Source organism: Salvelinus namaycush, chromosome 24 (genome assembly GCF_016432855.1).
Source record: "Salvelinus namaycush isolate Seneca chromosome 24, SaNama_1.0, whole genome shotgun sequence".
NCBI classification, from domain to species: domain Eukaryota; kingdom Metazoa; phylum Chordata; class Actinopteri; order Salmoniformes; family Salmonidae; genus Salvelinus; species Salvelinus namaycush.
This window is the reverse complement of record NC_052330.1, coordinates 15,819,847-15,846,579: the sequence shown is the minus strand read 5'-3', so window position 1 is coordinate 15,846,579 and position 26,733 is coordinate 15,819,847. Positions and strand designations below refer to the sequence as shown.

Genomic DNA, 26,733 nt, shown 5'->3' with positions numbered 1-26,733 from the left:
ACCGTTACAGTACTTGAAATTCACTACTCGATTGAGGGACCTTAATTGTATGTGTGGGGTAGAGAGATGGGGTAGTCATTCAAAAATCATGTTAGCCACTATTATTTAACACAGAATGAGTCCATGCAACTTATTATGTGATTTGTTAACCTCTAACGAGCCTCAACCCCGGATCCGGGATCACCCCCCACCCCCCCCCCCCCCCCACACTGATTAGCATCGCTAGCATAGCGCCACAAGTAAATACTAGCATCTAAATATCATGAAATCACAAGTCCAAGACACCTAATGAAAGATACAGATCTTGTGAATAAAGCCACCATTTCAGATTTTTAAAATGTTTTACAGGGAAGACACTATGTAAATCTATTAGCTAAACACGTTAGCAAAAGACACCATTTTTCTTTGTCCACCATTTTCTCTCCACCAGTAGCTATCACCAATTCGGCTAAACTAAGATATTGATAGCCACTAACTAAGAAAAAACCTCATCAGATGACAGTCTGATAACATATTTATGGTATAGGATAGGTTTTGTTAGAAAAATGTGCATATTTCAGGTATAAATCATAGTTTGCCATTGCAGCCACCATCACAAATCTCACCAAAGCGACTAGAATTACTACAGAGAGCAACTTGTATTACCAATTTACTCATCATAAAACATTTCTTAAAAATACACAGCACATAGCAATGGAAAGACACAGATCTTGTGAATTCAGACAACATTTCAGATTTTCTAAGTGTTTTACGGCGAAAACACAATAAATCGTTATATTAGCATACCACATATGCAAACGTTACCCCAGCATGAATTCAAGCCAAAGAGAGCGATATCGTTATCATCGCCAAAATATATTAATTTTTTCACTAACCTTCTCAGAATTCTTCCGATGACACTCCTGTAACATCATATTACAACATACATATAGAGTTTGTTCGAAAATGTGCATATTTAGCCATAAAAAACCGTGGTTATACAATGAAAATAGTAGCAAAACAAGCCTGGAAATGTCGGTCGCCATCTTTGAGTGATCTAGTTTAATCAAAAGCTAATCATATACTTGACTAAAAAATACAGGGTTGACAGGAATCGAAAGACAAATTAGTTCTTAATGCAATCGCTGATTTACATTTTTTAAATTATCCTTACTTTTCAATACAGGTTGCGCCAAGCGAAGCTATACAAAACAAAATGGCGGCATAAGCGTTTAACATTTTTCGACAAACACGATTTATCATCATAAATTGTTCTTACTGTGAGCTGTTCTTCCATCAATCTTGGGCAAAGAATCCTTTCTTGGGTCTAATCGTCTTTTGGTCGAAAGCTGTCCTCTTGCCATGTGGAAATGCCCACTAACGTTCGGCATGAACTGGAAACGTGCCCAGCGGTTCAAAGTGTCTCAGAAATAAATGCCTCAAAATCGCACTAAACGGATATAAATTGCTATAAAACGGTTTAAATTAACTACCTTATGATGTTTTTAACACCTCTAACGAGTAAAAACATGACCAGAGAAATATTACTGGCTAAACAAAAGCTTGGAAGGAGGCGAGTCCGACGTCCTTCGTGCGCCAGGCGCAGGCAGCAAAGGGAAGCTACTTCCGGTATTTGCTGTTTTATACAGCCCCTGATTGCGCAATCGACTCCATTCAAAGCGTCATCACGTACTGACATCCAGGGGAAGACGTAAGAAGTGTCTGTTTCTCCATAGCATTTACACGGACCTTTAAACTGACTCCAGATCAGGGGCCAAGATGTCTGAAATCTGACTCCCTATCATGAAAAGTGCTGTAGATTGAGTTCTGTTTCACTCAGAGACAAAATTCCAACGGCTATAGAAACTAGAGTGTTTTCTATCCAATAATAATAATAATATGCATATTGTACGAGCAAGAATTTAGTAGGAAGCCGTTTAATCTGTAGAGGAAATTATGCTAATGCGAAACAGCACCCCCTATAGTGGCAAGAAGTTTTTAAGCACATTTTTACTCCTGAAATTATTTAGGCTTGCCATAACAAAGGGTTTGAATACTTGACTCTCAGCTTTGAATTTTATATTAACTTCGAAAAATCTCTAGAAACAAAATTCCAGTTTTACATTATGGGGTATTGGGTGTAGATCATTGACAAAATCTCAATTTAATCAATTTTAAATTCAGGCTGTAACACAACAGAATGTGGAAAAAGTCAAGGTGTGTGAATACTTTCTGAAGGCACTCTAGGTCTATACACTATCAAATTGTGAAATGTCATTAAACAGCTCACTATAGGGTTGATAAATGTGTCCAAAACTTTTTGGGGTGATTTTCATGTTTATCTATAATGTGAAACCAATACTGATGGATAAAGGACCTATCAGATAGTGTTTGTTGGCTACAGATGTCTATACACTCTTAAATGGGAAAGGGAAAGGGGGATACCTAGTCAATAAAACAACTGAATACATTCAACTGAAACGTGTCTCCCGCATTTAATCCAACCCCTCTGAATCAAATGGTGGATATCATTCAACTGTTTTCTATGGTTGATAAATGTCTCCGAGACCATTTTGGGTGATTTTCATGTTGATCTACAAAGTGAAACCCATACAGATGGATAAATGGGCCATCAAATAGTGTTTCCTTTGGCTATAGAGGTGTCAAATGGTAAAATTCACTATGGGGTTAATACATTTGCCAATGCCCATTTGGGGGATTTTTATGACTACATGCTGATAGAAAAAGTGTCTTTTAGATAGTGTTTATATTAAATAGATACTTGTGGATACCATTTTTATGTCTCTGTACCCAGTATGAAGGAAGTTAGAGGTAGGTTCGCGAGCCAATGCTAACTAGTGTTAGCGCAATGACTGGAACTCTATGAATATCTACTAACATGCTAGCAGATACCCATTTAGGACAATTTTGAATTTTGAAATTACTTTCTGACCTTAAAATTGACAGTAGTCCGTCTCTCTTACAAATCCCAGACCTTAATCAGGAGCATCAAAACAACAAATCTGTTCCTGGACTTGTTCTTAAGGTTATAAAGTACTGTAACTGCAGGGTCTCTGGGGAGCTCATCAGAGATGGGGAGGTAGTTAGGGCCAGAGTTTAGACTCCTCAGCCTGGATGCGCTTTAGGCACATGTCTCGTAGCTTAGTAATGGTTGTCCTGGACTTTCTGGTTCCATTAAGAGTTTCTGTAACTAAAAGAAACAGGAGAAAGAGAGTAACAACACTGAACACAGCCAATTAACTGTTTGTGTGTTTCATTTTTTCCCAGGTAAGTTTACTGAACACATTCTCATTTACAGCACCGACCTGGGGAAGAGTTACAGGGGATGAATGAGCCAATTGTAAGCTGGGGATGATTAGGTGACCGTGATGGTATGGCCAGATTGTGAATTTATCCAGGACACCAGGGTTAACACCCCTACTCTTACGATAAGTGCCATGGGATCTTTAATGACCTCAGAGAGTCAGGACACCCGTTTAATGTCCCATCTGAAAGACGGTACCCTACACAGGGAAGTGTCCCCAATCACTGCCCTGGGGCATTGGGATAGATTTTAGACGTGAGGAAAGAGTGCCTCCTACTGGTCCTCCATCACCACCTGGTCCCCCATCCAGGGACCAACCCTGGTTAGCTCCAGAAGCAAGCCAGCAGTGGGATGCAGGGTGGTATGCTGCTGGCACATGAGCAGTGTCTGGGGATAACCTTTTCCTACTCCTTCTCACCTGCATGAACATATGGCAGTTCTGTGTGAAAGGTGTAAGTGTGATCGGTTTCAAGCGCTCGAACACATTGGTCTGTGAGTCGGCCTGCAGAATCATGGCCTGGGAGTGTCAGATAATGGCTAGAGCCGCTCGGAACAGGTTCTTGCAGGCCTCATAGAATCAAGCAGTACCAGATCATCTACGTATGTCAATAAAAAAATAAAAAAATATGATAGCCCCTGTCTCACTTAGGAGGGAAACATCTAATTCCCCCAAAATAGCCTGGAACACATTGAAAATTCCTAAAACTGAAGGTCTGTTGATATGCCATTCTGTATTAGTAAACAAAATACCCTCTTAATCCAATATAAATCCTATACACTGTAAAAAAAAATATTGTACTTTCAACTACACTATATATACACAAATTAGTGGATTCGGCTATTTCAGCCACAACCGTTGCCGACAGATGTATAAAATCGAGAACGCAGCCATGCAATCTTCATAGACAAACATTGGCAGTAGAAAGGCCTTACTAAAGAGCTCAGTGACTTTCAACTTGGCACCACCACAGGATGCCACCTTTCCAACAACTCAGTTCGTCAAATGTCTGACTTGCTAGAGCTGCCCTGGTCAACTGTAAGTGCTGTTATTTTGAAATGGAAACTTCTAGGAGCAACAACAGCTCAGCCACAAACTGGTATGCCACACAAGCTCACAGAACGGGACTGCCGAGTGCTGAAGCATGTACTCGTAAAAAAATCGCCTGTCCTCGGTTGTCCTCCAAACTGCCTCTGGAAGCAACGTCAGCACAAGAACTGCTCGTCAGGAGCTTCATGAAATGGGTATCTATGGCCGAGCAGCCGCACCCAAGCCTAGGATCACCATGCACGATTCCAAGTGTTGGCTGGAGTGGTGTAAAGCTTGCCGCCATTGGACTCTGGAGCAGTGGAAATGCATTCTCTGGAGTGATGAATCACCATCTAGCAGTCCGACGGAAGAATCTGGGTTTGGCAGATGCCAGGAGAACGCTACCTGCCCGAACGCATAGTGCACACTGTAAATGTTGGTGGAGGAGGAATAATGGTCTTGGGCTGTTTTTTATGGTTCAGGCTAGGGCCCTTAGTTCCGGTGAAGGGAAATCTTAACTCTACAGCATACAATTATATTCTAGACGATTCTGTGATTCCAACTTTGTGGCAACAGTTTGGGGAAGGCCCTTTCCTGTTTCAAAATGACAATGCCCGGTGCACAATGCGAGGTCCATACAGAAATGGTTTGTTAAGATCGTTGTGGAAGAACTTGACTGTTCTGCACAGAGCCCTGACCTCAACCCCATCGAACACTTTAACAACTGGTTACACACACACAGTGCTTTTATTTACATAACATTTTTCAACATACATCATTGACACACGCTGACGTTCATGATTACATTGTGCACGTTAATTTATTCAGTAATTTTTATTCTAAATTCGCTACCTAGCAAGGTAGAACAGCATAATTGTTATGAACACACCCTTCTGTCCATCCAACTGTTTGAACAGCATGATAGCCTGTCCACTTTGTTCAGATGTTGAAATTATGTGGCCTACCTTATTTCTCAAAATGAGAACGAGTTTCCAATTCCTTACATAAATGTTTTTTATGCTTATTGTACGTTCATAAAACACAGACTAGACAGCTAGTATAACAGTATGTGGCTAAAATGCTGCTAGTGACATAGCCACGGGAAGTAGGGGTGCTGAGGGTGCTGCAGCACCCCCTGAAAAATAAGAATTACAAGAAAAATAATAATAAAACGTAGTTTTCTTTTTTTACAAATATTTTTTTCACAAAAGTAGTGCACTGGGCCTTTAATAGTCTTGTATTAACGGACCAATATAGCCATCTGCAGCTCAGGCATTTTTCCAGAAACCCCCCTCCCCAATAAGTTGCGGTGTCCGTATGACCGATTCTGTTGGACCAAACCATTGCAAATAGTGAGTTGAAATCGCTTGTTGTCAGAGAGGAAGAAAAGTAATCTTTCATCTTTGCTGTTAGTGGCAGGGGGAGGGGCTTGGTGTGTCTGTAAATGGAAAGGTGGGTGCACAGTCACAGCAGAAGGATCATAGGAGACAAGACCAAAAAGACAATATGAGTACAAGTGGACATAAAATGCTCATAAAAAAAAGAAAAAAAGAAAAACCTTGATTCTTGCGATACAGGCATTTGGAATATTGTGCAAAAACATACATTCAAATCAAATCACATTTTATTTGTCACATGCGCCAAATACAACAGGTGTAGACCTTACAGTGAAATGCTTACTTACAAGCCCTTAACCAACAATGCAGTTTTAAGAAAATACTGATAAAGTAACACATAATTCGAGAGCAGCGGTAAAATAACAATAGCGAGGCTACATAAAATGTATTTGATATATCGTGCAGTCCTAATCGACATCTCTATAGCCAACAGAAACAATATCTGACTGGCCCTTTAACCATACGTGTGTGTTTCAAATCAAATCAAATTCTATTGGTCACATACACATGGTTAGCAGATGTTAATGCGAGTGTAGCGAAATGCTTGTGCTTCTAGTTCCGACTGTGCAGTAATATCTAACAAGTAATCTAACAATTCCACAACAACTACCTAATACACACAAATCTAAGTAAAGGAATGGAATAAGAATATATACATATAAATATATGGATGAGCAATGACCGAGCTGCAAAGGTAAGATGCAATAGACGGTATAAAATACAATATATACATATGAGATGAGTAATGCAAGATATGTACAAATTATTAAATTGGCATTATAAAAGTGACTAGTGATCCATTTATTATAGTGGCCAATGATTTCAAGTCTGTATATAGGCAGCAGCCTATGTGTTAGTGATGGCTGTTTACCAGTCTGATGGCCTTGAGATAGAAGCTGTTTTTCAGTCTCTCTGTCCCAGTTTTGATGCACCTGTACTGACCTCGCCTTCTGGATGGTAGCGGGGTGAACAGGCAGTGGCTCGGGTGGTTGTGTCCTTCATGATCTTTTTGGCCTTCCTGTGACATCGGGTGCTGTAGGTGTCCTGGAGGGCAGGTAGTTTGTCCCCGGTGATACGTTGTGCAGACCGCACCACCCTCTGGAGAGCCCTGCGGATGTGGGCGGAGCAGTTGCCGTACCAGGCGGTGATACAGCCCGACATTGGAGATGAACATGAAAATCACCACAAACGGTCTTTTGACACATTTATCAACCTTATAGTGAGCTGTTTAATTATATTTCACCATTTCATGGTGTATTGACAGCTCTATAGCCAAACGAAGCACTATCTGATAGGCTCTTAACCATCAGTATGTGTTTCACATTGTAGATAAAGAAGAAAAGGTACCCAATGGTCTTTGGCACATTGGATTTGGGTTTTTCATTTGATTTTGCTGTCCTTTTGTCTTTTACAACTCTGCTGTTCACTTGTGTATGAGAACCTCTAGTGGTATAAATTGGCACTGCTGCATTACAGCATATTTAAAGCAAGATGGAAAGGAAAGAGAGGAGCTCCATCATGAGTCCAGTACATCAATAAAGTTTTATTCTACTGTCAATCAATCAATCACTACTATTATAATTTGATAATTAGTAATGGAGTTAATCGGATCCTCTCTGTCCTAATCTCTGCCCCCCGGCGCAGCTCATGTTAGCTTAGCTAGCTAACTTGATACATATGCTACAGGGTTTGAGACTAACCTTTTCATCATTGTATCAGAATCGTCCCAAACTGAAAATGAACCATCCCAAATTGATTTGAATTTGATTTTTTAAAATGTTTTGATATGCCAACATGGGTCTACTCGTAGGACCTAGGTCATTCAGAGTGATTTAAAAGACTAATAAGAGTAGCCTACTACTGAAATAGATAAATGGGGCTGTCAACTGAGCCAGAAATGCACATACAAAAAATAAAAATAGCCTAATTTTAATGAGACTTTTAATTAGGAGTAATATCAGGACTCTTGAACAGAGAAACCCCGCGACTGCACATTTCATGGAGGCTCGTCACAACATCAGCTCTCTGAAAGACATTGGTATCGAACATGTTAAGCCTTCTAAGAGAGGGAGGGGGGTACTGATAATCTGTTACTGAGAAGAGAACTGTTTTGGATTCACTGTTTGTCCACCATGTCTCCTAAAGGTCTGAACCAAGAGTTTGAAATCAGACCATTTCTTACATAAATATGTTACACTGTAGCGTTGCGTGGGTAAAATCACTGAGGAAGCCAAGACAGAAAAAAAGCCATATTACAACCTATGTGTTGCGATAAATGAGTTGTTTGCTCTATAACTTGTTAGTTTATATGCCTTGACACCGTGATATATAGGCCTAAGGCCGAGACAATAAGAAGACACAGTGGCAGAATAAATTCAACCATACCTTTGTTTCATCACAAAACAGGAGAGCAACGTGTCCTGTGAAGTCAACAAAACAAATTGCATGTAACAAACAGTTACATGACCTACAGCATGGTCAAACAAGTTAATGTTTCCCACATTTTCAGACTACTAAACAACAGCGTAGCCTAGTGGTTAGAGTGTTGGACTAGTAACCGAAAGGTTGCAAGATTGAATCCCCGAGCTGACAAGGTACAAATCTGTCGTTCTGCCCCTGAACAAGGCAGTTAACCCACTGTTCCTAGGCTGTCATTGAAAATAAGAATTTGTTCTTAAATGACTTGCCTAGTTAAATAAAGGTCAAATAAAAAATAAATAAGTAAATTGATTTAGAAGCAAAGAGAGTTACTGCAAGTCACAAAGAAAACAGGAGCTGCCTCCACTATTACAGCACCATTTCCATTTCAACATCATTAAATCACCAATGCTTAGTCTAATACAGTGACTAATAGATACCAAAAACAATTTAGTCCAGTCAACGTTAGCTAAATATGATGTGGCTGTCCATGGTTCTGATTTGTGTGTTCGTGCAAGTAGAAAACATGTTTACTCACCCTACTTGTTGAGAAACGCCAATGCCATCCTCCTCTCACAATACACGCTTTTGTTTTGTTGTCCTAGGCTACCTGGCTAAAATGCTTGCTCGCTAGACTAACTTCCTTTCATGGGCAACGTTAGCTAGTTAACATTAGCCTTCTACATCTAGCTACATATTGAACTTCCATCCTCTCAGTCCAGGGGCACAATGTATGAATTTATGGTTGAATAAGAATCGTCGTTATAATCCTTGGCCAATACGGAGAATTAAGTAAAACCACAAGTCCAAATCCCTATCTCCATCCATGGCTAATTTAGGAAAGGGCCAATGTTAGTTAGCTACCCACTGGAGGATGACAACACAACGAGATGCAACAATTCAAGTTGTTTCTGTCAATAATGTATTTCTCTCGATGCGATGGGAGTGAAGCCAAATCCAAACTGGCTTCCCGTAACACTTTTTTGGGGTGCACCAGGACCATTCACAGTTGAGCTCACTCAGTTTAGCTCAACGCTGATTGACTATTATTTTATCTTTTTTTTATCATTCAATGCTGCAGGCGCAAACAATGTCATACTCTTTTTTACCAGACAGCATCAGATAGATGGCCTACACAGAGGGGCGCTGTTTCGCTCAGTTAGATGCTTTTCCGGTGAGATCAATTCGCAAGAGGCTAAATGCAAGGAATATTATGAAAACACAGAGAGACAAAATATACATTATTTCAATGTTTTTTTGGGAAAGCCTGGCTTCCCTTGGCATCCATGAATACACGCCGCTGTTGTTACGTTGATTTCTCTTGCCATCCAGGTCTCCACTTGGTTATTTTGCACATATATATACACGTTAGATTATCTGTGCCCATCTCAATGATTTCAAATTAGAGGTACACAAGTTGTTTTTGAAATAGGTCACTGTAATTATATCTACAGCCACCGTGTGTCCTGTGTATAAAGCGTAAATCATAGTCCACAGATGCTAGCTAGGACGGGATAGTCCGCGGCTCATTGTGACATAGCAACACGTCTCTGAGACCACCATCCATGGGGAACACACAGGCCGAACACGCACCTCCCCACAATTCCCAACCAACGTGTCTCCGGTACTCGTCCTCTATTCATTTGAATGTGTTGACAGTTGGAGAAATTTCTTGAGCTGCGCTAAGAATTATATTATATGAAAGCCAATGGTCCAATATTCTAGAAAACTTCTGTGCGTACTGTACACGTTTTGGACTATGATACATGGGAGGGAATTCCAGCAGTTTCCAACTCAATCTTTTTTACTGTTGCCTACGTTTTAACTCTGACCGATTTGTACGTATACAATCCTTCATGACAATATGTACCTCTGTCATAAATTATGATTGACTATATGCAAAAGTGAATTGAATCAGAGAGGAAGAGACGAAGTGAGAGGGGTAACTCGGCCCAAAAGAGAGGGGTAACTCGGCCCCTCTCCAGCAGGTGACATGTATTTATTTTTTGCTCACCAAGGAAGGAGATTCTGTATGTCAATGAGAGTATCGAATTTTGTCAACAAAAGATTGTAATGAATGGCTTATTTGCTAAGTGAGGTTAGTTTGATTAAATATAATTTTTGTAATTCTTAGGTCTTTAGATCTCCCCTCTTTCTAAATATCTTACTGATATTGTCATCTCTATCACATGAAACCGCTAGCATCAACAGAGCTCTTTTTAGATGCATCAGACTCATTGTTTTTTAACCATTTTAGATGTACAGTAGTAGTACGATTTTGGACCTATTGTCCAAGAACTGTCCGAGAGTCTGTTTGAACTGTCCCAGAAATGATTTATTTTGTATCCCCAGGACAACAGGACACCCTTAATTTCGAACTCTGGCTACATAGGCTACCTGACTCTCTGACTGTTGGATGATCATTTATCAGTTTCTCTCCATTGCTGTGTTGGCTCCAGTAATGATTGGTAAGACTGGGGGGCGGTCAGGATACAGCGAATGCTGAAAACTAGAATTATGAGGGAGAAGTATGTAGCTAGCTAGTGCTAGTTAATTAAATTGTTGTTCTCACATCATTTGTGATGACTGCCTGCTGAGGCGTCTTTCAACACCAACGACTGTGTCAACACACTCACTGATTCACTCACTCACCCAGCAGCAGTCTGCCTCACTCCCTGATAGTCAGCAGTAGCAGGTCACAGTGAAATTATCCTTTTTTTAAAGAGAAATGCCATGGTGGCCGCAATGCAATTTAGAAGTACCGCAACATCGTTTTCAAAGTTGCCCAATTTGCAGAAAAACTGGACATGGCAACCCTGGGCTAACCTGTCACTACAAAACCAGTTGACAAATAGAAACGCATCATTTTAGGCTCCCTCTTAAACCTGCCTACATGGAATGAATGCACCAAAACGTTGCAACCATAAAAAAAGGCAGGGTAATGTAACCAAAGATTGCAGGCAAAGAGGGAAGCGTTTCAACGCAAACGCACTATCATTGAAAAGGTTTCACAGAATTTTTGGGGGGAGTTTCATTTGTTCCTGCTTTTCCAAATTATTTCCTTGCAATTGTATTTATTTTGCTCTCTTTTGGATTAATGTTTCGCTATCAATATCATTATTTTTGTTTGCAGTACTAAGAACGTAGTTCTCTAATTCACAAGGTTTGCTTGATATTAAAGGCACAAAAGTGCCTAATTCCATAGACTATTCGTTAGAGCCCTGCACGGGCATGTATTTTAAGCCCGGGACCTACCTATGCCGGCGACGTTCAGGCCCTACCCTATCCAGGCCCGATTGTTTCTGCCAAGTTTAAGGACTGGCCCGACCCTGCCCGAAACCCGAATTCAGAAATAACCATTAGTAAATCCAATAGCTGCTCCTCTCTGTCTGTCACTCGCTCCCTGAGCGCTGCTCACTCTGCATGCTCTCTGCTCTGAGTCTGTGAGTATCCATAGCAACGGCTCCACGGGCTGCTCTGCTCAATGAAAAGACGTGAGAGAACAGTCAGCAGCTGTTAGCTACTTTTCATCAATCTAAACTCTCCTGTCTTATATTTGACGAGGTTAAAGCACTTCTGATACCATGTTATGGTTTTAGTCAGTTATGACTGTAATGCTCAGCAGAGCACGAGCTTCAAAATATTAGTGATCAATTTATGGTTACCCAAGCCCTGCCCGTACCCTAGTTATTGATGAGAAAACAGGTCCTTCCCAACCCTAACTCGTTGTATAATGTTGGGGCATGTCGGGCTTGGGTCGGGTATCAGAGCTCTTCTACGTAGCCGCTAGGGGAACATGACCAAACAAAAACTCAGTCGGGGTCTCAACTTACTGTTAAGAGTTAGAAAAATAGAATACACAAGGTTCAAATTCGAAATGTAGATTTCTAGGTAAGTTAGTCTAGCCAGCTATCTAAACCTTGTAGTAATCATCACCAAATTACCATCCTGGCACACAGGGCATGTGCTCAGGGGCCCTGACCTCCAAGGGGCTTTTGTTAGTCACTGCCACTCAGATAGAATTTGAACATGGCATAAGTTGTGATAAAATGTGAAGATTTGCAGGAAATTAGCTTTAAAACTGCAAAAAAATCTTGCTTAGGTCCCCAAGAGGCTTAAGGTGGCACTGACAATAGACCTGTAAGAAAAGCTTGTAACCTAGGCTAAAAGGACTCCAGTTACATGCAAGTTACAAGCTGTTGCTAGGGGGAAATTACAAACTTCTCTGAGAGGTATGAAAAGGGTTACTTGTGCAAAGCATGGAAGGGTTAGGCCTATGCTATGTTGGTAAGTGGCAGATGTATGACCTGTCATAACAGCTTTGATTATGAATTTGCTCAATATTTGTGAAGCATCTATGTTAGTATTTTAAAGGGTTTATAAAGGCTTCAATCATGGAGACATTTTGTACTAATTAAAAACGTTATAATTGTCTTATGTGTCACAACCATAGAGATCACTATTACTAGTTTTTTACTAGTAGTATTCTAATTCCTAATTCTATGGTCTGAACATCAAAGTGGCGCTATTGTTATTATGGTCAGACAGTAATCACTAGATGGCGCCAACAGACAAATTACTAGGCCTATAACACTACATGACCAAAAGTATGTGGACGACCTACTCGTCGAACATTTCATTCAAAAATCATCGGCATTAATATAGAGTTGCTCCCCCTTTGCTGCTATAACAGCCTCCACATTTCTGCGAAGGCTTTCCACTAGATGTTGGAACATTGCTGCGGGGACTTGCTTCCATTGAGCCACACGAGCATTAGTGAGGTCGGGCACTGATGTTGGGCGATTAGGCCTGGCTCGCAGTCGGCATTCTAATTCATCCCAAAGGTGTTACATGGGGTTGAGGTCAGGGCTCTGTGCAGGCCAGTCAAGTTCTTCCACACCGATCTCAACAAAACATTTCTGTATGGACCTTGCTTTGTGCACGGGGGGCATTGCCATGTACACTACGTCGTCATTGTAAATAAGAATTTGTTCTTAACGGACTTGCCTAGTTAAATAAATAAAAAATCATGCTGAAACAGAATAGGGCCTTCCCCAAACTGTTGCCAGAAAGTCTGAATCGTCTAGAATGTCATTGTATGCCGTAGCGTTAAGATTTCCCTTCACTGGAACTAAGGGGCCTAGTCTGAACCATGAAAAACATCATTCCTCCTCCACCAAGCTTTACAGTTGCCACTATGCATTGGGGCAGGTAGCGTTCTCCTGGCATTCACCAAACCCAGATTCCTCCTTCAGACTGGCAGATGGTGAAGCGTGATTCATCACTCCAGAGAATGCGTTTCCATTGCTCCAGAGTCCAATTGGGGCGAGCTTTACACCACTCCAGCCAACGCTTGGCATTGCGCATGGTAATCTTAGGCTTGTGTGCAGCTGCTTGGCCATGGAAACCCATTTCATGAAGCTCCCGACGAACAGGTCTTGTACTGAAGTTGCTTCCAGAGGCAGTTTGGAAATCGGTAGTGGGTGTTGCAACCGACGACAGGCGATTTTTACACATTTCGGCAGTCCCGTTCCGTGAGCTTGTGTGGCCTACCACTTTACAGCTGAGCCGTTGTTGCACTTAGACGTTTCCATTTCACAACAACAGGACATACAGTTGACCGAGGCAGCTCTAGCAAGGTAGAGATTTGACGAACTGACTTGTTGGAAAGGTGGCATCATGTGACAATGCCACGTTGAAAGTCACTGAGTTCTTCAGTAAGACCATTCTACTGCCTATGTTTGTATATGGAGATTGCATGGCTATGTGCTCAATTTTATACACCTGTCAGCAACGGGAGTGGCTGAAAGAGCCAAATCCACTAATTTGAAGGGGTGTCCACACACTTTTGTATATATAGTGTATAATAGTGGTAGACTATTAAACGTTTTTTTAGACAAGACCTATAAATCCTGACTGGGATATGTGGGATGGTAGCGTCCCACTTGGCCAATAGCCAGGGAAAATGTAGAGCGCGAAATTCAAAAAAATGATATAAAATCAAACTTTCATTAAATCACACATGTAAGATACCAAATTAAAGCTACACTCGTTGTGAATCCAGCCAACATGGCAGATTTCAAAAAGGCTTTTCGGCGAAAGCATAAGATGCTATTATCTGATGATAGCACAACAGTAAACAAAGAGAGTGTAGCATATTTCAACCCTGCAGGCACGACACAAAACGCAGAAATAAAATATAAATCATGCCTTACCTTTGACGAGATTCTTTTGTTGTCACTCCAATATGTCCCATAAACATCACAAATGGTCCTTTTGTTCGATTAATTCCGTCCATATATATCCAAATTGTCCATTTATTTGGCGCGTTTGATCCAGAAAAAAACAGCTGCCAATTTGCGCAACGTCACTACAAAATATCTCAAAAATTACCTCTAAACTTTGCCAAAACATTTCAAACTACTTTTGTAATACAACTTAAGGTATTTGTAAACGTTAATAATCGATCAAATTGAAGACGGGTCTATCTGTTTTCAATACAGGAGATCAACAAACTAACGCTACTTTTCTAGTCTTGCGCAACTCTCAAACAGTACACATGACGTTACACTGTTTCCAGGTGGCCTTACTTCTTCATTGCACAAAGGAATAACCTCAACCTATTTCCAAAGACTGGTGACATCCAGTGGAAGCGGTAGGAACTGAAAACAGGGTGATTAGAAATCCAGTATCCCAGTGACCTAAAAAAAAAAAAAAAAATTAATGGTTAGTCCTCGGGGTTTTGCCTGCTATATAAGTTCTGTTATACTTACAGACATGAGTGTTTTCTATCCAAATCTACTAATAATATGCATATCTTATATTCTGGGGATGAGTAGAAGGAAGTTGAAATTGGGCACGCTATTTATCCAAAAGTGAAAATGCTGCCCCCTATCCTAGAGAAGTTATTAACCTATAACTTGACTTTCTCATAATGGTGCCCTGTCAAATGTCCATAAATTGGCAAAGGCTTTGGCAGAGTCAATCACAATTTGTAACTCCATCACAATATATCCATCGAAACCATACTAAAAATTTAAATAATCTGTGGAATCATTTTAGGCGTTCTTTGATTTTTAAACCCTGTCTGTGTGAATGTGTGGCTTATTTGGGATGCTCCGTCTACTATTCACATGACAACCATATAGCCTAGAGTAGCCTATAGTTGCAAAAAAACAAAATTAAGCCTAAAAAGCATGTGCTTTTGGATGGGAATTGGGAAGATACAGTTGATAAACCCTGCAGCTTGAACGCTGGCCCTTTAAATCCACCTGTTGGGGCGCCAGACTCTGCGCCTTCGGTGTGGTGGAGCTATAGGTTAACTGTGGTTTGAAGACGCTGTTTATTATGCCTGGTGCCAGGATTGTTGAGGAGATACCATCACATAGTAGCCGACAAGATTCTCTTTAGTCACTGTATGGATGACATTTACCTGTCAAAAGCAGTATTCCTATCCTGGATGCTTTTGTGCATATTTTGGATCTCTTGATATCAATTTCAAGACATCGCTTGGACTTTGCTATTGTGTAACAATGTCTGTCCGTTTTCACCATGTCGAGTCCACTGGTCTAATTTCCAATTAAAACATTTAGCGGCAACACGTTTGGACTTCAAAGTGAGACCGCGGACGAGCGTTTCGTTGGACGTTCTGCAACAATTTGTTGCAACATTCAGGGCAAAGTGATGGTGTCATTATCACTTTGGTTTGCCATGGCAACATAATCATTTAAAAAAAAGAAATTCAGCCGAGTCCTCTTTTGGGAGATATTCCTCGTGGTATACAATTATGTTCACTTTCGCTGCCTTCTGCTATATGCTGTCGCTGGTCCTCTGTGCTTCTCTGATCTTCTTTGCGATATGGCATGTAAGTGGAGTTTTTATTGCTATATAATTATTATTTGTGTTATGAGTTTAAAAAAATACATTAACAGCCTTTTTGGGGATTTTGAATGGTTATGGATAATATTGCGTAATGGTGCGTAGGCTAATGTATGTATTTACCTGCTCACATCCCCAGTGCCTTGCTCAAGATAATTAATACATATTTTGATGTTTCGAAATGTGCAGTTTCAATGCCCAACCTTCCTTTGTAAACCCACCAGCTCTAACGGGCAGGGGGGGAAAATCCCAAAATTGACAGGTGTGCACCTATATCTCGGACGTTCAGCCCAACACAGAATTCTTGGCTTGCATTTTCACTTCATTCTACTACATGATGGTCATATGATGGTTTTATTTTGTTATTGCAAATTTTGTTAAATATAGTTTTATCAAAAGGTTTTACAATAATTAGCTTGACTCGGGCATTACGCACCGCTCTGGAATTTTGGGGAAATCTGTTGGAGACGTTGGACACGCTGTTCTGGCCCACTGAGACAAATTCCCTCCCTCATATTTGTATCTGTGCGTTATTGTCTTTGTTAAAATCCCTGCAATACAGAAACTCCAATATGAATGCATTACAATATTTTAATCATCGAAATATTTACTCTCATAGCCTTCGCGCCCTCCTGCGGCGTTTTATGTGACGGCAGATTTGGGTCAGGTCTCAATGCCCTTGGCCCCCGGCGTGCCTTTGCATAGCAACAGACCTGAGATTGAAGAGCTTCAGGTGTACTACTGAGCCCCAGCAAATACAGGAGGAGGCATGGCATCTGTCTGTCTGTCAGGCCCATGTAGGACTACAGAGCAGTGGACAAATCCCATCTAGTATATAATGAGACTGTCTGCAACTCAGGAATTGAAGAACACATTACAGTTATACAGCTTATACCTATAATATTATTCTCACACATAGCTGTTTTCATTATGTTTATATCACTGTTATATACTGTCATGTGGTCATTTAACACAGTCTTATCCGAATTGACTTGTAACTCATACACATTTCAATGTATTTGGGCCATGCGGGAATCAGACCCACAAACGTGGTCTCTTAAAGCACCATGCTCCAAACCAAACTGAGACATATGGGAACCACAATGCTTATGATGGCAGGGTGGAGATATCTCTAGCAGCCTGATTCTCATTCACAAACACGGGCATAAGCTACAGACAAAGCTACAGTATTCACTACAGTAAGTGAGCATAATGGGAATAGCCTGTTATGCAGTCTACTATCACATTTATAGAGAAGAAAATAGGTTTTAAATTACCAGCCCTCTTCACATTACAGCATGGCTGTCATCTAGACACCATCTAAGTGATTGCAATACATGGTCCCATGCACTTTGACAGTGAAATGTGCTCATACATGCTACAGTGAGGAACAATATTTTTAACTGTCTTTCATCTAATTGTCCTGCCCATTATCTTATCCCTCTACTTGACAGGTTTATTCTAGTTCTGCTTGTTTTTAAGTGGACCTGACAGGTTTAACATGCCCTACATATATTCCTCTCTCCTCTCCTGACATGATCTAAACTCCTCTGTCATATCTCTCATACTTACAGAGGGAAAGGTACTCAGAAGGAAGGACGTTTGGAATATCAGTACATGTCTTGTCATTAATCACTGCATGTTAACAAGCAGCCTCATCTCTCACAGGGCATGTACTGTACTGGGGGATGACTGATGAGAACCCTGTCAGACACGACGTTGACTGATGTATATGATTTGTTAAGATGTCATGTCCAAGAAACCATCATTTCAGTCTCAGTGATGACGCTTCTTCACATGTCCAGACCGCACATAACATTTTTATGTTAGTGCCAAAGACAAGCTGACGTTCAGTCGTCAAGTTCTTTGAATGATCTGAAACCCTTGACTCTATCTACTTTAACGTGTTGTAACAGAAGCACTTTAGATTAATCCTAATTGATTAATTCATGGCAAACTAGCTCAAGGTTGATCGACGCTCCTACAAGTCACTCCTCACTGGTTAGTGAGCTAGGTTCTGTCCAGATTGAAATATCATTAGTCAATCATGTAATCCCAGTTACATCATCACTACTGGGACTGCTTGTAACAGATTAGAGGGTATTTTAATTAACATACAAGGTTAACTGTGTTCTCCTAAACTCCACACTGCTCCGCACGCACAGACACAAAATGGTTGAGTGATTTCCATCGGTGTACCAGAGCCCCTAATGTAGAGCTGGGTGACAATAAACCGAAAATGATCGATCCCGATCATTTATCGGGGACAATTTACTGATATCGATAATAACGATAAGTAACCTTTACTAGCATGTGAAGTTTGAAATGAAACGGGCCAATGATAGCCACAACATTCAAAGTAGTAATAGTAGTAGTAGTAGTAGTAGTAATAGTAGGGTTAAGGGTGGTATAAAAAAGTAACTGATGCACATTAATGTTATAAGCATATCGTTCAATTGATTGTTATCGTGATTATTCAGTCAATTTATTTTTGTCCATATCACCCAGGTCTGTCATGATGTATTATGAGTGTCCATTAACAGGTCCATGTGAACGGCTCTTGTGGAACCAGTGAATTATGGGAAAAACCCCCGTACCCATATGATGTGTTAAGCCCCATTGGCGAAGAGGGCATACGTTAAGTTAACATCATTCAATCTCATGGTGGCCATATGTTGTTTTCGTTTTTCTGACATTTAATGGATGCCGGGTTAGTAAGCGTAGGTGGGAACTGTGAAGGAGTCATATGTATTAGTGGTTTCCCTCCTGCTGATTCAATGTGTGCCTCATACTGGTGCCTCTAGCAAGTACAGGACATTCACAAGTCTAACGAACCCTCACACTGACTCCTCCACTCAATGCTACTGGCCTCTGAGCATGGTGTTACGTGGGAAGGACATATTGCTTATAATTTCAATCTATGTGCAATATAATAACATTTATCTTAATCTTGCAGGTTGTTAATGTGTACAAAACATGAGGGTCATTCTCATGAAACCATTCAAATACCATGGCAGTAATGATTTGAAATATAAAACATGTAATTTAGTAATGTAACAAAATATTATAGTAAAGATTATAGTGTTCTCTACCTTGCACAAACAGTCATTTCAATTTAGGAATCATTTTCTGCTGAAATTCTCATTTCCGCAACGCATGCAGCTCTGTCTGAAGTTGGAAGTCTACATACACCTTAGCCAAATACATTTAAACTCAGTTTTTCACAATTCATGACATTTAATCCTAGTAAAAATGTCCTGTTTTAGGTCAATTAGGATCACCACTTTATTTTAAGAATGTGAAATGTCCGAATAATAGTAGAGAGAGTGATTTATTTCAGCTTTTATTTCTTTCATCACATTCACAGTGGGTCAGAAGTTTACATACACTCAATTAGTATTTGGTAGCATTGCCTTTAAATTGTTTATCTTGGGTCAAACATTTCGGGTAGCCTTCCACAAGCTTCCCACAATAAGTTGGGTGAATTTTGGCCCATTCCTCCTGACAGAGCTGGTGTAACTGAGTCAGGTTTGTAGGCCTCCTTGCACGCACACGCTTCTTCAGTTCTGCCCACAATTTTTTTACAGGATTGAGGTCAGGGCTTTGTGATGGCCACTCCAATACCTTGACTTTGTTGTCCTTAAGCCATTTTGCCACAACTTTGGATGTATGCTTGGGGTCATTGTCCATTTGGAAGACCCATTTGCGACCAAGCATTAACTTCCTGACTGATGTCTTGAGATGTTGCTTCAATATATCCATATAACTTTCCTTCCTCGTGATGCCTTCTATTTTGTGAAGTGCACCAGTCCCTCCTGCAACAAAGCACCCCCACAACATGATGCTGCCACCCCCGTGCTTCACGGTTGGGATGGTGTTCTTCGGCTTGCAAGCCTCCCCCTTTTTCCTCCAAACACAAAGATGGTCATTATGGCCAAACAGTTCTATTTTTGATTCATCAGACCAGAGGACATTTCTTCAAAAAGTATGATCTTTGTCCCCATGTGCAGTTGCAAACCATAGTCTGGCTTTTTTATGGCGGTTTTGGAGCAGTAGCTTCTTCCTTGCTGAGCAGCTTTTCAGGTTATGTCGATATAGGACTCGTTTTACTATGGATATAGATACTTTTGTACCTGTTTCCTCCAGCATCTTCACAAGGTCCTTTGCTGTTGTTCCGGGATTGATTTGCACTTTTCGCACCAAAGTACGTTCATCTCTAGGAGACAGAACGCGCTCCTTCCTGAGCGGTATGACGGCTGCGTGGTCCCATGGTGTTTACACTTGCGTACTATTGTTTGTACAGATGAACGTGGTCCCATGGTGTTTATACTTGCGTACTATTGTTTGTACAGATGAACGTGGTACCTTCAGGCGTTTGGAAATTGCTCCCAAGGATGAATCAGACTTGTGGAGGTTTACAATTTTTTCGGAGGTCTTGGCTGATTTCTTTTTATTTTCCCATGACGTCAAGCAAAGAGAAACTGAGTTTGAAGGTAGGCCTTGAAATACATCCACAGGTACACCTCCAATTGACTCAAATGATGTCAATTAGCCTATCAGAAGCTTCTAAAGCCAGGTAGTCCTGAGGCATGGTCCTAGGGCTGAAGTCCTCTGAGAGAAAATGAGAGAGAGAATTAGAGAGACCATACTTAATTTCACACAGGACACCAGATAAGACAGGAGAAATACTCCAGATATAACAGACTGATCCTAGCCCTCCGACACATAAACTATTGCAGCATAAATACTGGACGCTGAGACAGGAGGGGTCTGGAAGCAGTGTGGCCCCGTCCGACGATACCCCCGGACTGGGCCAAACAGGCAGGATATAACCCCACCCACTTTGCCAAAGCACAGCTCCCACACCACTAGAGGGATATCTTCAACCGCCATCTTACTATCCTGAGACAAGGCCGAGTGTCACGTGCTGACCTTAGAGATCCTTTTTATGTCTCTGTTTGGTTGGTCAGGGCGTGAGTTTGGGTGGGCATTCTTTGTCTGGTGTTCTATGTTGTCCTTGTGTTGTATTTCTATGTGTTTGGCCTGGTATGGTTCTCAATCAGAGGCAGCTGTCTTTCATTGTCTCTGATTGAGAATCATATTTAGGTAGCCTGTTCCCACCTGTGTTTGTGGGTGGTTGTTTCCTGTTTAGTGTTTGTTTCACCTTTCAGGACTGTCCGTTTGTCGTGTTTGTTGTTTTGTTTGTTTGTCGTGTTTGTTGTTTTGTCAAAGTTCTTGAAATTTTCCTTATTGACTGACCTTCATGTCTTAAAGTAATGATGGACTATCGTCTCTCTTTCTCTTTGAGCTGTTCTTGACATAATATGGACTTGGTCTTTTACCAAATAGGGCTATCTTTTGTATACCACCCCTATCTTGTCACAACACAACTGATTGGCTCAAACGCATTAAGAAGTAAAGAAATTCCACAAATTGACTTTTAACAAGGCACACCTGTTAATTGAAATACATTCCAGATGACTACCTCATGAAGCTGGTTGAGAGACTGCCAAGAGTGTGCAAAACTGTCATCAAGGCAAAGGGTGTCTACTTTGAGAATCACAAATATAAAATATATTTTGATTTAACACTTTTTTGGTTGCTAAATGATTCCATGTGTGTTATTTCATAGTTTTGATTTCTTCACTACTATTCTACAATGTAGAAAATAGTCCAAAATAAAGAAAAACCTTTGAATGACTACTGTAGGTGTGTCCAAATGTTTAACTGGTACTGTATGTGTATGTGATCCTTTAAACATAAGGTGATGCCAAAAAAAATCTCCCATCCTGAATGGACAATACAGTTTTATTCTATTTTATTTTTCTGGCAAAGGGAGGTAGGAATTTTGTTATTCTGATCTGGGGGAAAGAACAACATTGCCATGCTGGTCTTTGGAGATATACTGTAGGCCTACACAGATGTGAGCATGTTTAATAAGGCCAGTCAATCATGAGGAAGCTGAACCATCCCTCCCCACATATGGCGCCATGTCATTTAAATAATTTTGGATAGAAAGCTTCAGTAAACGCAAAATAAATAAAAACACAGTATAAAGTCCCTTCCCCTCATGTAGCTCTGCTACTGCTGCCGGCTGCCACTTCAAAAAGAGCAGCAATCCCCAAATGGGCAATCTCCACTCACCGTGGAAACGTTTGTGAGGCTTCCAAGCAGTTGCGCTGGGCACATGTCACACATGTAGAGCATCAGCCTGCAGTGACTGTGTGCAGTCCAGAACAGACCTTTCAGTCCATGATTACCTTTCCAGTTTTAGAGATGTACTGCACCGAGTCATCAAACCGTTTTAATTGTATTCTGCTCAGGGTTGATTAAAAATGTACCTTGAGAAAATGAACCCATCTCAGGCAGTTTAAAATCCTCCTGAATAAGTAGCCATAGCTGCTTAATATTATGAACATGAAACTTGTAGCCTTTTGCATCGGAATTGATGTTCTCTGCATCATGTTTGAGGTGTTATTTTGAATGTCATTTTTTCTATATGAATGCCTCAAGCAGTATGGCAGTGACATAAGGTAGGGGACGTGTACAAAGAGTGTCAGGGTCTCCCACAAACAAGCAGACAACAACAGTTGAGTTGCCAGTCAACCATAGTCTGTGGCCAGTCATGCTCATGAATGGATGTAACGTACACATACACCTGATGTCAACTGTGTGCGTCCAGGATGTCTCCTCATATGACGAGGATGATAAGCATGAATACTGTATATGGTGTGTATTTACAGAATATTTCATCCTCTCATCACTAGGGCTGTGGCGGTCACAACATTATGTCAGCTGGTGATTGTCAAGCAAATAACTGTCGGTCTCACGGTAATTGACCTTTAATTAACATAAACACATTTAGCATCTCCTGGCTTCCACACATAGCCTACAAGCCATTTTAAAAAGTCAAATAAATCCATGTAATATAGCCTACACCTTCACAATACATCCATTATTTAATTTAGACAGGTCAAAAGAAACATGATATGAAGAAATTGTAGTGTATTTCAGAAGAACATAATAGCATACCTTATGTTAGGTCCTGATCTGGCTATGCCAAATGGCTGTGGGCTACACTAGTTCATTTAGCAGACAAGATTTGCTTATAATTCCGTGGCATTATTTTATATTATTTTGTAGTATGAATAATACAACTGAACAAAACTGAATAAAATATAAATATTTTCTCCAAACAACAAACTCTAATGATGATTTGAAAAAAGTTGCTTGAAAGGCATGAGCTCTGCTTTGTTCTTTAAGCAGGATGTACACACTCCAATAGTCTCTCATTCACAATTTTCTCACAGGCTACAGGTGAAGACAAACACAAATGCGTGCATCCTTATCCAACATATTGAAGATATTGGAAAAACTGTCCACATTTACTTTTCATCAGTCAACAAGATGAGTTGGCATAACGAACAGCAAAAGCACTAGCCAATGTCTTTCTATTATCGCCCATAGTACAAAGCTCGACCTATTCTATTCTGTGCGAGAAATATATATTCCAAACATAGTCTGGGACAGTTGTGGGACGCGATAGATCCCAAATTAATACAACCACTAGCATCAAAAAACATGTTTTATGCAATGTGGCTGATGCAACGTTTATCTTAAAATGTTGATAAACTATTAGGCTATTTCTTCACATTATAAGTGCAGCAATGTGCACGTGGTAGTAGGCTATAAGCGTGAATGTTCCATTAGAGGAAAACACCATTGTTAAAAGTGACCGCAAATGCAATTATGCATGTAATGCTTTTATTATAAAGGTGCATTTTAATGGTAAAAATATTATTCCACAAACTTGAAACTCAAGCGCTTCTAGGCAGAGTTGCAAAGAAAAAGCCATATCTCAGACTGGCCAATAAAAATAAAAGATTAAGATGGGCAAAAGAACACAGACACTGGACAGAGATATGGCTTTTTCTTTGCAACTCTGCCTAGAAGGCCAGCATCCCGGAGACGCCTCTTCACTGTTGACATTGAGACTGGTGTTTTGCGGGTACTATTAAATGAAGCTGCCAGTTGAGGACTTGTGAGGCGTCTGTTTCTCAAACTAGACACTTGTCCTCTTGCTCAGTTGTGCACCGGGGCCTCCCACTCCTCTTTCTATTCTGGTTAGAGCCAGTTTGCGCTGTTCTGTGAAGGGAGTAGTACACAGCGTTGTACGAGATCTTCAGTTTCTTGGCAATTTCTCACATGGAATTTTTATGGTAAAAATGATCTTCCCAAACTTGAAAGTCACTCGCTGCTTATATATGCCAGTTAGGCTCTACACCCCTTGTAAAGGGGATTAATGATTCATGATTAATGTGCTTAACTTTAAGAAGCTATTTGGCCTCTTTAGTTGTGATACAAACCTTATAAAAACATATAGGCCTATAGGCTAGACTACATGAGGTGCGTGACTATGATTTAAAAAAGTCGCAAAAAGGGTATTATTTCTTATGCTGGGCATCATTCACAAGTGATAATATATAATTCACAAATGAAAGGCTAATATTGTCACCCATCAGACTATTCTTGAGTTAATCTTGTCTTTACATGTACTAAATAATATATGTGTGGCATTTGTTTTGATTTAGAATAGACAATTATGCTGCACCTGTCTCGCAACAGGGGCGTCGTAAAAAAATGCATGTAATCTTTGCACTTAAATAGCGAATGGAGGACGCATTTCCCCGTGGTTTATTTTCATGCCAGCCAGGTAGGCTATACTCCTGTTGTAAAGAGAAGCAATGTGCTTAATATTAGGAAACTTGAGAAATAAATATTGTAGGCCTAGCCTATAGAAAGCTGATGGGATCCTCGTCTTTTTATTAGTGGCCATCACTTTGTTTTCTCCCGCAATTGCATAGCTTATAGAAATGTTGCGCAACATGAGCTCATGGACTCTCAAGAAGTGTTCGATTAGATTTTCGAATACATTTGCATTGATGTCAGAGTGATTAGAGGGACAATAGAGTGCTGAGTACCAGGCAGTTAGGACGTTTGGTAGGCTACTAATGACCAGCAGCAGCATCAGAGCTTGGAGAAGTCTAATTACCGTGACTAAACGGTAATGTGGAATTTGACTGCCTTCATGACTCGTGACCGCCGATGTGGCGGTAATACAGTCACCGCAACAGCTCTACTCATCACACCCCGCTGCCCCAGGTGTTTACAAACAGTCCATCCATGCTGTCTGCCATCAATGCTCCTTCTACCGTGTGTTGTGGGAGCCCAGCTTCATGCTACTGTTCCAGCTGCTCTCTTTCTTCAGTAAAACCCCTCTACCACGCACTTATGCACAGATATTTGCCAATAACCCAACAACAGAGGCATACATACATATACACACACACACACACGACCCAGAGGACTCAGCTACATACACACACGAACATATACTGTAGACTCCCTGCCTCTGCCTCGGCTGTGCCTCTGTATGGCCACAGGGATAACACTGTAATAACCACTGTCTCTATAGAGTCCTACTGCTGCTCTGTCTGTCTATCTGTCTAATTGATCCTGCTGGTCACGCTGTGTTGTGAACACTGTGCTATTTCTCAGACGGCCCATACAACCACTGACACAGCCAGTGACACAGGTACTGACACAGCCACTGACACAAACAGTGACACAGGTACTGACACAGCCACTGACACAAACAGTGACACAGGTACTAACACAGCCACTGACACAAACAGTGACACAGGTACTAACACAGCCACTGACACAAACAGTGACACAGGTACTAACACAGCCACTGACATAGACAGTGACACAGGTACTAACACAGCCACTGACACAAACAGTGACACAGGTACTAACACAGCCACTGACACAAACAGTGACATAGGTACTAACACAGCCACTGACACAGACAGTGACATAGGTACTAACACAGCCACTGACACAAACAGTGACACAGGTACTAACACAGCCACTGACACAAACAGTGACACAGGTACTAACACAGCCACTGACACAAACAGTGACACAGGTACTAACACAGCCACTGACACAAACAGTGACACAGGTACTAACACAGCCACTGACATAGACAGTGACACAGGTACTAACACAGCCACTGTGACTGATAAAGACTGATGTTAACAGAGATCTAAAACACATTTCCCCCCCTCTCTCCCGCTCTCACTCTCTCTCAGATAACAGCCTTTGATGAGCTGCAGGCAGACTTTAAGGTCCCCATCGATCAGGGCAATCCACTCCATGCGGTATGTATGTTTCTCTGCTGTGGTAGTACACTCACATGTTACTCATGTATTACTGTCAAACATGCTCTCAGTTCAGCGTGGCAAATGTGTGTGGAATATGTGAGCATGTGACACGTGTTGTGAATTAGTGTATGATGTGTCATGAGTGTATTTTCGGGAATATGTGTGTGTGCGCAGCGTGTATATTGTGCGTTAGTGTGAGTTTGGGTGTGTGTGATGATTGTTTTGGGGAATGATGTGGCGCGTGTGTTTGCATCTGCGTGTGTGTGTCTGCGTGCGTACATGTGTGTCTGCGTGCGTACATGTGTGTCTGCGCATGTGTGCAACTGTGTTGTGTGTGTGATTGTGTGTGATTGTGTGTGATTGTGTGTGTGTGTGTGTGTGTGTGTGTGTGTGTGTGTGTGTGTGTGTGTGTGTGTGTGTGTGTGTGTGTGTGTGTGTGTGTGTGTGTGTGTGTGTGTGTGTGTGTGTATGGGCTTGGCA

General features: G+C 41.0%; 1 protein-coding gene across 1 annotated transcript in view; it reads left to right on the top strand.

Moving 5' to 3' along the window:
* The first annotated feature begins 15,932 nt into the window (after positions 1-15,932).
* LOC120019575 (protein cornichon homolog 3-like) overlaps positions 15,933-26,733 on the top strand; it is a 43,112-nt gene continuing 32,311 nt past the window's right edge. Inside the window, exons 1-2 of the mRNA XM_038962883.1 lie at positions 15,933-16,010; positions 26,182-26,250. Of these exons, the coding sequence (XP_038818811.1) occupies positions 15,933-16,010; positions 26,182-26,250 (147 nt within the window). The remainder of the gene's footprint in view (positions 16,011-26,181; positions 26,251-26,733) is intronic.